Source organism: Sprattus sprattus (genome assembly GCF_963457725.1).
Source record: "Sprattus sprattus genome assembly, chromosome: 18".
Classification (NCBI taxonomy): domain Eukaryota; kingdom Metazoa; phylum Chordata; class Actinopteri; order Clupeiformes; family Clupeidae; genus Sprattus; species Sprattus sprattus.
The window spans coordinates 7,199,749-7,213,120 of record NC_137916.1 but is presented as its reverse complement, the minus strand read 5'-3'; the positions used below and the strand labels follow the sequence as shown (position 1 = coordinate 7,213,120).

The 13,372-nt window shown below is 50.2% G+C and overlaps 1 protein-coding gene across 1 annotated transcript in view; it reads left to right on the top strand.

Annotated features, from left to right (window-relative positions):
- Nucleotides 1-13,291, top strand: part of plekhh3 (pleckstrin homology, MyTH4 and FERM domain containing H3) — a 24,249-nt gene extending 10,958 nt beyond the window's left edge. The window contains exons 3-13 of the mRNA XM_080857004.1: nt 4,264-4,352; nt 5,750-5,929; nt 6,805-6,962; nt 7,202-7,325; nt 7,554-8,118; nt 8,454-8,661; nt 8,902-9,059; nt 9,510-9,624; nt 10,307-10,753; nt 11,184-11,375; nt 11,989-13,291. Of these exons, the coding sequence (XP_080713130.1) occupies nt 4,264-4,352; nt 5,750-5,929; nt 6,805-6,962; nt 7,202-7,325; nt 7,554-8,118; nt 8,454-8,661; nt 8,902-9,059; nt 9,510-9,624; nt 10,307-10,753; nt 11,184-11,375; nt 11,989-12,129 (2,377 nt within the window). The 3' untranslated portion in view covers nt 12,130-13,291. The remainder of the gene's footprint in view (nt 1-4,263; nt 4,353-5,749; nt 5,930-6,804; nt 6,963-7,201; nt 7,326-7,553; nt 8,119-8,453; nt 8,662-8,901; nt 9,060-9,509; nt 9,625-10,306; nt 10,754-11,183; nt 11,376-11,988) is intronic.
- The last annotated feature ends 81 nt before the right edge of the window (nt 13,292-13,372 follow it).

Below are 13,372 nucleotides of genomic sequence, written 5' to 3'. Positions count from 1 at the left end.
TGGTGGGGGAAAGAGAGACACAAAGATGGGAGGGAAACAAAGAGAGAGAGAGAGAGAGAGAGAGAGAGAGGGAGACTGAGTTGCCCCCTTCTCACACTTTTACCTTTTCTGTCCTTGATGACTGTAACTCGTCTTTTTATCTATATGCTGATAGAGTTCCAAAGGCAAAGTGGCTGCACATTCCCCTGTTTAAATGATGAAGTGAGTTTCTGGATGAGGGAATACTCTCCCTCAGGGCCAGCAGTAGTGATCTCCCTCAGGGCCAGCAGTAGTGATCTCCCTCAGGGCCAGCAGTAGTGATCTCCCTCAGGGCCGGCAGTAGTGATCTCCCTCAGGGCCAGCAGTAGTGCTCTGTGACGGGTTGTGTGGTGAGTTTGGTTTGAGCTCCAGCTGTCTGTCAGGAGATGACACCGTTTGACAGCCGTGCGACTTTGACTACTGCTGACTCTGTGTGTCTGTCTGTCTGTGTACTGGCTTTTACAAAACATTGATCCCTGATCAAGCACACATTTGAACTCACAAGTCACGCGAGCTAGTCTGAACTTGTTCAACCCATGTCCACGGTCGCTCTCACACTCACATATCCAATTCTGTCGTGTTCAACCCTTCACATATGTTCACGGTCACTCTCACACTCACATATCCAATTCTGTCGTGTTCAACCCATCACACAAACGCACACACACAAGCACACACACTCCCAATACCACACCACAAGCAGTCCAAAGGTCACAAAGAGACTCCCATTACCAGGACCGTTCCTTGTGAAATAGTTTTATGTTGTTTGAGAAAGAGAGAGATAAAAAGGTGATGGAGTGATAGAGAGGGAGGGACGGAGGGATGGAGAGGAGAAACCATCTGGTCTGCAGAAGTTTGTGGTCTGTAGGCCCGTATCGACCTGCATGTGATCCGAAACAGCATGTCCTCTTACCCGCTCTCTCGCTCTCTCTCTCTCTCTCTCTCTCTCTCTCTCTGTTAATCTCTCTTATTTCTCTTTGTTTCTTCCCTCCTCCATTCCTCTATCTATCTTTTTCCCCTCTTTTCTTTCTCTCTTCAGTTTCCTCTATCTGTGGCTCTTCCTGGGTCATGTACTGTCTGATGTTTGTTTTCAGTATGTTATTAGCTGCTCATGGCTGATAGCATAACAGTTTTTATACAAATCAGATTGTTCACCTCTTCTGTTTCCCATCTCTCTCTCTCTCTCACTCCTCTTCCTACTACCTCTCCTGCTCTCTCTTTCTTTCGTTCAGCCGTCCGCTTTCCATCCATTATTCCTGTCGTTTAATCCCTGTGACAAATTGTTTCCTGCACTGCTCTGCTCTGCTCTCCTTCACAGGAAGAGGCCCCTCTGACTCAGGGAAAAGAGTGGGCGGCCATGTGTGTGTGTGTGTGTGTGTGTGTGTGTGTGTGTGTGTGTGTGTGGATATATGTGTGTGTGTGTGAGACAGCTGTGGAAAGCCCTCCATCAGGGGCCAACATTTTTCCCAGCTGTGCAGCTTCCAACCATCAGTCTTCCATTCCGTACCAGCTCCTGCCTCCACAACCCCCACCAAGCCCCATCTCCCACACCCCTCCCCTCCTGAACACACCCACCCTAATACCCCAAACATCAGGCCCCCTCTCACACCCCTCCCCTCCTGAACACACCCACCCTAATATCCCAAACATCAGGCCCCCTCTCACACCCCTCCCCTCCTGAACACACCCACCCTAATATCCCAAACATCAGGCTCATTCTCCAGACCAACCCTCTCCCCTCTCCCCTCTCCCCTCTCCCCCCTCCTCCTCTCTCCTCTCCTCTCCCCCAAACCTCTGCTCTGTTCTGGCCTCTGGGCTGTTGTGCTTCTACTGGGGGCTGTGTGCGTGCGTCTGTGTGTGTGTGTGTGCGTGCTTTTTTGTGTGCGTGTGTTTGTGTGTGTTTGTGTTTGTGTGTGTCTGTGTGTGTGTGCGTGCGTGCATCCGTGTGTGCGTGTGTGTTTGTGTGTGAGTATCTGTGTGTGTGTGTTTGTGTGTGTGTGTCTGTGTGTCTGTGTGTGTGTGTGTGTGTCTGTGTGTCTGTGTGTGTGTGTGTGTGTGTGTGTGTGTGTGTGTGTGTGTGTGTGTGTGTGTGTGTGTGTATGTGTGAGAGTATCTGCGTGATGTAGAGCTGTATTTTGGCTCCTGCCACTCAGCCTGTGTGTGCGGCTGAAGGCTCTCGGTGAGAAAGTGTCTCCTCTGGCAGCGTTTGATCCTCTCGTGTTTTTGCTCTTCTTTTTCACCCTTCACCCCTCACTCTCTCTTCTCTCCATCTCACTCCTCACTCTCTCTTCTCTCCATCTCACTCCTCACTCTCTCTTCTCTCCATCTCACTCCTCACTCTCTCTTCTCTCCATCTCACTCCTCACTCTCTCTTCTCTCCATCTCACTCCTCACTCTCTCTTCTCTCCATCTCACTCCTCACTCTCTCTTCTCTCCATCTCACTCCTCACTCTCTCTTCTCTCCATCTCACCCCTCACTCTCTCTTCTCTCCATCTCACTCCTCACTCTCTCTCCTCTCCATCTCACTCCTCACTCTCTCTTCTCTCCATCTCACTCCTCACTCTCTCCTCTCCATCTCCCTCCTCACTCTCACTCTCTCTCACTCTCACTCCCTCCATCTCAGCCCTTCACCCCTCACTCTCTCTCCTCTCCATCTAAGCCCTTCTCTCTTTGTGTGGATCATTCCCCCTTTTCCTCTCTCTCTCTCACCCTCCCTCTGTCTTCCTCTCCTCCTTCTCCTTCTCATCTTCACCGGTCTTTGCAAGTCTCTCTATCTGTATCTCTTTCTTTGCCCCCCTTCTCCCTTTGTCTCTCCTTCCTCCTGCTCCTCCTCCTTTTCTCCACCAGTCTCTCTCTCTCTCTCTCTCTCTCTCTCTCTCTCTCTCTCTCTCTCTCTCTCTCCCTCTCTCTGAAGTCTTTAAACTCTTGACTGTCTGAGCGGCAGCCCAAATTAGAACGTGATGCAAATCCTAGGGGCCCGCCAGTGTCTCCATGTCACAAGGAAACACACACTCTCACGCGGGCGCTGGCATTGCACGCTTACACGTACCCCTGCGTGTGACAGATACACACGGAAACACACACTCTCATGCGGGCGCTGGCATTACACGCTTACACGTACCCCTGCGTGTGACAGATACACACGGACATACTCCATACACACGCAACATGGACGATCCTGTTCTCTCACTCACACTTGCAACTGCTTTAAATACAAGTTTCAGAACACCCACAGTAACTCTCAAACGCAACTATGCACACATACAACACACACCCTTACATATTATTCTTATACTTGCACTACAACAGATAACACGCACAGACACACACACACAGATGGATGCATGCAAACACACACACACACACACACTCTCGTACCACTTTCTGCCCATCATAGTACGGTATGGAACATGGCTGACAAGCAAGTCTTGCTGATTGAGGTATTAGTTTCCCACTAATGGACACTTGGGTTGCTGGCCTTAATGTTACTCAGCAGGACATCAGCAATGCAAAGGTCAAAGGTGAGGAGTTCAAGGGTTCGTCCCCCGGGGAGCAGTGGCGTAGACAAACGTCTGCATTCCCTCCCGGCCCTCACCGAGTTGCTGTGGACACACGCATCGTTCTTAGAGCAAACACACACACTGTATCGTCTCACACACTGAGGGGGTCTCTCCCTTCTGCCGACCTTAGACACCTCCACAGGTGGTGAAAGAAAGAGAGAAGGCTTTTAAAAAGTCAGTCTCTCTGTCTCTCCTTCTCTCTCTCTGTCTCTCCTTCTCCCTCTCTCCCCCTCTCCCTCTATCTCTATGTCTAGGAGTCAGCCTGGCGTCGATGCCGTGTTTATTTTGAGTAGTTTTTTGCCTGGCAGCTAAACTGATAAAAATGTAACCAGGCTATCCTCAGCATTAGGGTATGCGTGCCTGGTGTGTGTTTGTGAGTGAGTGAGTGAGTGTGTGTGTGTGTGTGTGTGTGTGTGTGTGTGTGTGTGTGTGTGTGTGTGTGTGTGTGTGTGTGTGTGTGTGTGTGTGTGAGAGAGTATGCAGTAAGGTGCTATGTATACAGTCCGTGTATTTATGCAATGAGGTATGTAGGAGGGTGGAGCCTAATACTGTCCCACTTCTCAACAGCACTTCACTGATAATTCAACAGTGACCCACTGGGATATTCAGACCTCTCACTCTTTCTTTCTTCTTCTCTCTTTCTTTTTCTTGTTTCCTTTCACTCTCTTTCTCTCCTGCTAACAGACTGTCAGATGCCTCGGACGAGATGAAGAGTCTGATAGTGAAGAAGAGTAGGCCGGTGTTGGAGGAGGACCCTGATGTTCTTGTTAAAGGTGGGTTGCCTGCCAAGCTCCATCTCTCATGCAGTGGTTGGGGCTGCCGGTGCTGTTATCACAACTAGCCCTCAGACGTCACAACAGTGCCGCAGCAGCCATGTTATCTGGGAGTGTGTGTGTGTGTGTGTGTGTGTGTGTGTGTGTGTGTGTTTGCTCTGTGGTTACTCTTATCTCTTTCTTTGTGTCTGTGCATGCTTTTGTGTGTATGTGTGTGTGTGTGAATGTGTGTGTATGTATGTGTGTGTGTGTGTGTGAATGTGTGTGTATGTGTGTGTGTGCTCACTCAGTTGAAAAGTCTGATCTCATGCTGAGAGTGTAATTGCGACTGTGTGCACATGCTCTTTTGTATGGATTCTCATTGTGTGTGTGTTGTCATTCTATGAGTGCTGTGACTTGCTATATGAGTGTGTGTGTGTGTGTCTGTGTGTGTCTGTGTGTGTACACTTCTCGGAGGGCTCTGAGAGTGTGTGGGAAGGGAGTTTTCCTGTGTGATGTCTGTCTGTCTGTCTGTGGGAATGTAATAATAATTGTGGTGTAATATTTATGTAGTGTGACCCATAAGATGATGATGTCGCTTCCCACCCCATCTGTCTGGCTCATGGCGACCGCAGATGGCTCGCCTGCAGACGCTAAATCTAAATCGGTGGGGGGTGCCGTCATCACCTCATCACACACACACACAGAGACATGCACGCACACTCAAAGGCTCAAAAGAGTGTTTATAGGGCTGAAGTGTGCTGAACTTACAGTCTGAACATAGAACAGACGCCACAGTGCAGGAGATACCAGCCTGACCCCCCGCAGTGGTGTACGTTACACATGAGAGACTGCCATGCTGGCCAAGCCATGCCGCTCTCATCATTTGCAGTATGGGAGACAGACAGACAGACAGACAGACAGACAGACAGACAGACAGACAGACAGACAGACAGACAGACAGACAGACAGACAGACAGACTATGAACAGACCCAGAAGATCTGGAGCAGAAGTTCAGAGGCAGCTACTCCAGAAGCAGGTCCGCAAGCTGAGTGTGTGGGGAGAGCAGTGGCTCAGGACAGGACCGAGGGGTGGCGTGTGAACCAAAGGGTGCCTCACACATGTTCGACTGGCTGGATGTCAATATCTGCTGGAGGGAGAGACTCTCGGGGGGTGGGGGTGGTGCTGTGAATGGCAGCCTGTGCTGTGAGGCACGTCCTCCACCTAGTCTACCAGGAGACACTGTCAAATCCTCCCCTCTTCGCTTCTTACTGTCGCCTCTTGAAGGACACTATGTAATATGTATCATAAATTAATGCATTTGTAAAACTATAGTCATTAGTGTGTGTGTGTGTGTGTGTGTGTGTGTGTGTGTGTGTGTATGTGTGTGTATGTGTGTGTGTGTGTGTGTGCACAGGTTGGCTGTATCGTGAGATGAGCGGTGGCTGGTGCCGGCTGAAGCGGTTCTGGTTCCGACTGACCCAGGACTCTCTGGACTACGGCAGCGGGCCTCACTCTCAGCAGACCCTCAGCAGCCTGGTGCTCACCAGCCTGTGCTGCGTGCTCTGGCCGGACAAACACACTTACCGCAAGACAGGTGACAACACACACACACACACACACACACACACAGATATACACAAACCACACTCACAAAGACAACACACACTTACCACAAGATCGGTGAGAACACACACACACACACACAGATCTACACAAACACACAATCACACAGACAAACGCTTACTCACACCGACAAACATACACACACTCACACAGACAAACACACACTCACACAGGCAAACACACACTCACACACAGACACCAGACTTTCTTGACATGACAAACAAACCCACCACGAGACAGGTGACCAGACCTATAGCACACCTGTGTGTAGACAGCTGAAGCACACAAATGCATCCTTGTAGACAGACACACATCTTTATGTGTACATTGTTTCCACCTCATGCACACTGCAGTGCACGCTGTTAGACTGATCTCTCCAGTTTGCCTGGGAGAGACACACACACACACACACACACACATATTGAAAGTGTCAGGACATACTGCACTGCAAAAAATGCTTTTCTAACCTAGTGTTATTACTCTTATATTGAGATGAAAAATCTAGTTGGTCTTGTTTCTAGCTAAATTGTACTTACCTAGTGCTTTCTTGGTAAGGTTATTTTTACCTATTTCAAGCAAATATTACTTATTTTAAGAAATCTTAACAAGCCAAATTTGCTTAACGCACTGGCAGCCAAATTTGCTTGTTTTAAGCAAAATCCTGCTTAAATATGTAATTCTTTGTCTTAAATCTAGAGGGGCATTTTTTGCAGTGTGTACACTGGAGCTTATGTGTATTAAAGGTGTTGGCACAATGTGATGGTTTGTCAGTGTATAGCATTTGACTGTGTGTGTGTGTGTGTGTGTGTGTGTGTGTGTGTGTATGTGTGTGTGTATATGTTTAAGGTTACTGGAGCCTGAGTGTGTATGGGAGGAAGCACTGCTACAAGCTGTTCACGCGGCATTTCAATGAGGCTGTGCACTGGGCTTGTGCCATACAGAAGGTCATTGACAGCAAACCACCACTGGAAACGCCCACACAGACCCTCATAAGAGACATAGAGGTACGCTTACACACACACACACACACACGCACGCACGCACGCACACACACCACACAAACACCACACACACACCACACACACACACACACACACACACCACACACCACACACCACCACACACACACACACACACACACACACACACACACACACACACACACACACACACACTTTCCTCCGCTCTTGGGCTTAATCTCTCTCACCCGCCTCTGTCTCACTCTCTCACTCTCTTTCATCAGGAGAATAAGTTTAACCCTGAGGTGGTGGACAACATCTACCAGCATAACCCCATCCTCAGATACAGTGAGTCCCCTCTCTACGCCCCACTGCTGCCTCTACCCTATGGGAATCTGGAACACATACGTGAGTACCACATGCATACACAAACACACACACAAACACACACACACACACACACACACACACACACACACACAAATGAAAAGGTTTAGCTTGGGTGAGGATCTTGAGTGATCAAGATCCTCAGTTTCTATAAGATCCAGATCGAGTGCCTAAAACTAAGACGGTCTGTGTGTGTGTGTGTGTGTGTGTGTGTGTGTCATACGTGTGTACATGTGTGTGTCCATGCAGATCTGCGTGGCAAAGGCTACTGGAGTGTACGTGAGGAGGCCGTGCGTCTCTTCAGCGGGCTCCAGCAGCTGGAGTCGGTGGGGGAGCCCATCTCCCTGATCCAGGGCCTGCTGCAGACGTGTCTGGACCTGCCTGCGCTCCGGGACGAGCTCTACGCACAGACCATCAAGCAAACCACACTCGCCATCACACACACCTCAGCCATCACACACACCTCAGCCATCACACCGGGCAACACACTCACGCAGCCGCAGATCAGCACAAACTCACATGCTAACACGCTAGTATGCGCCAACGGGCAGGTGAGCAAAGAGCCAGCCACGCTTGTGCTCGAAAACACACACTCGCTCACACACCAGCTCCCGCAGACTAATGGCCGGCCGCACACACCCATTCACACACACTCACACACCCACACACTCATGCAGACGCACACACACACACAGTCACAGACGCGCACGCAAGTACACGCACACCTCCGCTACTGGCAGCTTCTCACCTGTATGAGCTGCACCTTCTTGCCCAGCAGCAGCGTCCTCAAGTACCTGCAGTTTCATCTGAAGAGGTAAGACATGTGAGCACACACACACACACACACACACAGAGAGAGAGACACACACACACACTCACTCACTCACTCACAGAGACACACACACACACACACACACACACACACACACACACACACACACGTCACATAGATTTCCTGAAAGTTGTGATGGCTATATTAGCTCTTGTTTTTTTTAGGGAAAACTCTATGTGGCTGTTAAGTCTTATTCTTAGAGAAAAATAGTTTTTAATCGTTCTAGTTACACATACTGTATATGGTCTCCCTTGTCTTCCTCGTCCTCTTCCACATCTATCTGACCATCTCCCCCCCCCTCCCCTCCTCTATGTCAGGGTACAGAATGCGTGTGTGGACCCGGAGGTGGAGAGTTACGTCTGGTTCATCTCCGAGGCGCTGGGGCGGACGCGGGGCCGGGACTGCGTGCCCTCCTGGGGGGAGATCCAGCAGCTGATGCGCCGGCAGGAGCTGGTGTGTGTGGTGCACTACCCTGGACCGGCACACTGCCCACTGCGCATCAGCTCCCACACCACCGCCAGCCAGGTTAGACACACACACACGGACGCACAGGCACACACACACACACGCACACATGCGCACACACACACACACACACAGAGACACATACACAGACACAGTTTGTACACAATTATACTTGTACATCCCCTCTTTATCTCTATCTTTCTCATTCCTTCCTTTTATTTATCTTGCTCTCCCTCTCTACTGCTCATTTCTCTCTTTCTCTCTCTCTCTCTCTCTCTCTCTTTCTCCTTATCTCTTCAGGTCGTGAGGAGGATGAGGGAACTGCTGGGGCTGCAGGACAGCCTCAACACCTTTGCCCTGTTCGAGCAAACTGCATGCTGGGAGAAACAGAGTGGCAGCTGGGAGAAGCTCGTTGGAGGCAGCACCATCATCGCTGATGTCCTTACTAAGTTCGAAAAGTAAGTAAGACCTCATCTCTCCCTGTCACACACACACACACACACACACACACACACACACACACAGCAGAAGCTCCAACAACAAGGATTCATTCCTGCCAACAATCTCAAACACACTCTGGCATTCAGCCAAGCCTGGCCTGAGGCACACACATAAACACAGCTGGGATGTTCTCTGTGACACCAGCACATTGTGTGTGTGTGTGTGTGTGTGTGTGTGTGTGAGAGTGTGTTTCTATCTGTCTGTTAGCAGTGGGCCCAACAGTGGTAACTGTTGAAATGGCAGACTTGTATGACCAGCTTTTCAACACTTCTGTTGTATGTTTGTGGTTGTGTTTGCTTGTGCGTCTGTGTATCTGGGTGTTTCTTTGTTCCTGTCACAACGAAAAAGGGTGTGTGTGTGAGTGTGTGTGTGTGTGACTCGACTCGTTTCCTCTCTGTGTCCTTCAGTGTGTCTACCAAAGGCTCAGACGGCCAGAAGAGGTTGTGCTTCAAGCTGCACTGCCTGATGGATACGCACAATATCTCAGCGGGCAGCATGGAGCAGCTCTTCCTTTACGAACAGGTGAGACACACTCTCTCTCACACACACACACACACACACACACACACACACACACTCTCTCACTCACACACACACACACACACCCTCACTCACACACACACACACACCCTCACTCACTCACACACTCACTCACTCTCTCTCACTCACACACACACACACACACACCCTCACTCACTCACTCACTCACTCACACACTCACTCTCACCACAGCCTTGCAAATAGTCATTATGTTCATAGACCTACATACACTCATGGGTAGTCTCCCATAATGTGCCTGTGATGAGTGATGGTGCTTCATCACTGAATGAGGATGGACAGGGAGAGAGAGAGATAAATAAAAAAAATTAAAAACTTCTTTTTGAGCCTCATTTACTAAGGACTGGAAGCTTGGTGAGTGTGAGGTAAAAAGCTGATTGTAATGGTAATGGTGGACCGCACAGGAAATGAGCCCATAAAGGCTTAGTCATCCTCCCCCACCCTGTCATTCAATCCCTCCCACTTACCGACACCAGGCTGCTCTGAACCGTACCTCAGATAGGCCTCGAGAGAGAGAGGAAGAGATACGACCTCTCCACACACTTATTTATCTTTCTCTTTCAGGACATCTCTTCTCTCCCTTTCTCGCTCCACTATTAAAAGGGTTTTTGTATATTCTCTTCTCTCTGATCTCCGTCTCTCTCAGTGCCATGAGCAGGTGTTGCGGGGGCAGCTGCCGGTGTGTGAGGCGGACCTGGTGTGCATGGCAGCCCTCCGTCTGCAGGCCCAGCTGGGGGATCTGAGCGCGGCGCCCCCCTGCCCTCCTCCAGAGCAGCTCTTCCCAACCAGCCTCCTTCTACGTCCCGCCAGTGCTGCCGCCACCTCTGCCGCCGCCGGGGCCCCGTCCCCAGACACCACCTCCCTCTCGCGGGCCCTCCTGGGGAGCCTGTGGGGCCGCAAGCAGCGCGAGCAGGAGGAGGAGTGCACCAGGAGCCAGCGAAAGGAGGAGGCCGCCGCCGTCATGGCAGCCGTTGCAGAGCGCTGGAGGGGGCTGAGCGGGCTGAGCCGTGCCGATTGCATGACAGCCTACCTGTCAGTCATGCAGCAGTGGGCGGGGTTTGGGTCGGCCCTCTATGAGGTGGACCTCTATGTGGTTAGTGTGATAATGATGGCACTTTAGCAAGAGTGTTTTCTGTGAGCTGGCCAGAGCCCTGTAAAACGACCCTGGAAATCCCCAGAATCTGGAACACAGACACACATTCACAAAAGGCAGTTGGGGTTTTACCCAGTGTAGTCATCCAGACTCAAACCTAATAATCCTAATTCATGGAATACCTCGCAGAGTTCTTTTGCACAGTAGATGTTGAGTTGAGCGTCTTTAGTGTGCCCATGTTGACTATTTATGTAGTATCTATAGGGCACCCAATGGGTGGCCAATGGGCAGTCGGCGCTGAATGTCTCTAGCTTGTTTTTGTGCATGATTGGCATAGATGATCACTGTATTGCTGGCTTTGCATCAGTCCTTATAAGTGCTGTGTGTGTGTGTGTGTGTGTGTGTGTGTGTGTGTGTGTGTGTGTATCAGAGCTCGCTGGGCAGCTTCTCTGGAAGGCTCCTGCTGGGTGTGGCTGCCTCCTGTGTCTCGCTGTATCAGCCAGGAGAGGCGGAGCCGCTGGACTCTTTCCCCATTGGTCAGATCTGTTCATATGGAGTCTCCGATCCCCACACACTCCGCATCAGCACTGGTGACCGAGACTTGCTGTTGCAGACCAGCCAGGTGGGACACACACACACACACACACACACACACACACACAGCAGAGTAGGGTTTGTGAGGTAAAGCATAAGGATAAATACTCCCAGAACCGTAGTACCACAGTAGTTTTAATTTGTGGTAGTGTAAGCACGAAGCCTCACAGAACAGAGCTGGACTCTCATGAAGTCTACACACTCACTGAGCAGTACTGGACTGGGGTTTGTGACAGAGCATGCACACTCCCAAACCAGCCCTGGATGGATTGGGACCGTTTGCCGTAGTGGGCTCTTGTGGTCTCATTGTAACCAGTCAGAGTTTGACTGACGGGGGAGGTACAGTCCAGGTCCTTCATATGCATAAGCCCTCCAGGCGTTTCCCACAACCCCATGCTGCCATTTTCCCAAACCCCAGGACTCCTCCCCCTCTTGTCCCCCTTTGCATGTACCAGATACAAAGGCCTGCCTGTCCCCTGTCCCCTTCTCCCTCTCCCACACGCGCCCACGCCCCTGCCCACACATACAATGACTGTCACTCATGTTCTGTCTACATCCTACTGCTGATGTGGGCTTCTGGATTACATCAGGTTAGTCATTAAAGATGTAACAATCCCTTCTTCTTCTCTCTCTCTTCTCAGCTGACAGAGATTGTGCACTTGATGAATGCCTACCTCTGTGCTACCCGACGTCATCTGGGCAAGGGGGATGTCACCGTTACCATGGAGACCCATCCCAAGTTGTGCAACCCGCTGCTCCAGCTACCATCTCACACAGTGTGAGGAGACACACTCACACACACACACACACACACACACTCACACAGGGGCTGACAAAGCACTGAGAACTGTGGAAGCACACGTCTTTCGCTTGAAAAAAACTAAAAACGCTACAAAATGACTGCAGATATACTCACATAGACTGAGCAATCAGTCATCCCTGATACGAACTGGGATCACACAGAGACATACAGACAGACAGACAGACAGACAGACACAGGCACACACCGCTAGCTGTCCTTGAGCGCTGACAAACCTTTGGGAACACACAGAGACAGATAAAGAAGACAGACCATCGGAGCTCTGCAGACTGAGGGGGCAGTGGGCCAGCTCTCATTGGGGGTGTTTCTGGCTCTAAGCAGGAGACTTTTGGAGTCCAGATGCACTCAGCGGGAGAGGTTACGGCTCCAGAGCTGGGAACATCCTGTCCTCCGCAACAACAGAGAATTCTGGGAATAGACACTGGGGGATTCTGGGTATGGCCTGTCTGACCACGTGACGACGTCTCTCTGCAAGAGGATCTCCCCGAGGGAAAGGGTTGGGTCCTGAGCATAAAGACTCTTGTACTTTTTAACCTTTTTTTTTACGGTTTTTATTTTAATATTCGCTCGGAAAGAACTATGAAGCAGCCTTAACAACTTTCCCCCACACCCCTCACTGAATGATGTGTGTGCGTGCGTGCGTGCGTGGGAGAGATGTGATCTGACGTGATCACAACTCAGCCCTTCTGCCCCAAGAGCACGGCTGAGCTCGGACCAAAGCCTCCAGAAGCTTCAAAGATTGACTAATTCACTCCTAACTCACACTGCAACCCAAATCAAGACTCCTCTGCCAAACTCTGTCTCTACACAGAGTGTTTAACTCTCCTTCAACACACAGTCTCTCTTTCTCGCTCACACACACACACACACACACAGCAGTCAGCTACAATGGGAATGATGGTGTGCAGCTGCTGGCAGCTGAGAGCCAAGGGGGAAAACTAAACAGACTGTTTATAGCTTCCAGCTCGGAAACCGATTGGTTCTGCCGCACGGTACTTTTTCTTATGTCACTAGTTTATTTGCCACTGCACTGTTGATTGTACAGCTGACTCAGATGTGCAATGATATAGCTAGCTAACAAACAATAAATACTGTATGTACAAATAAAAAGAAACATTATACCATTACTGATTCTGGTGTTGAGGTTTCCCTGTAAACACGCCACAAAAAACTCACACATGTCTCTTACCTCTCTCACTCTTTTA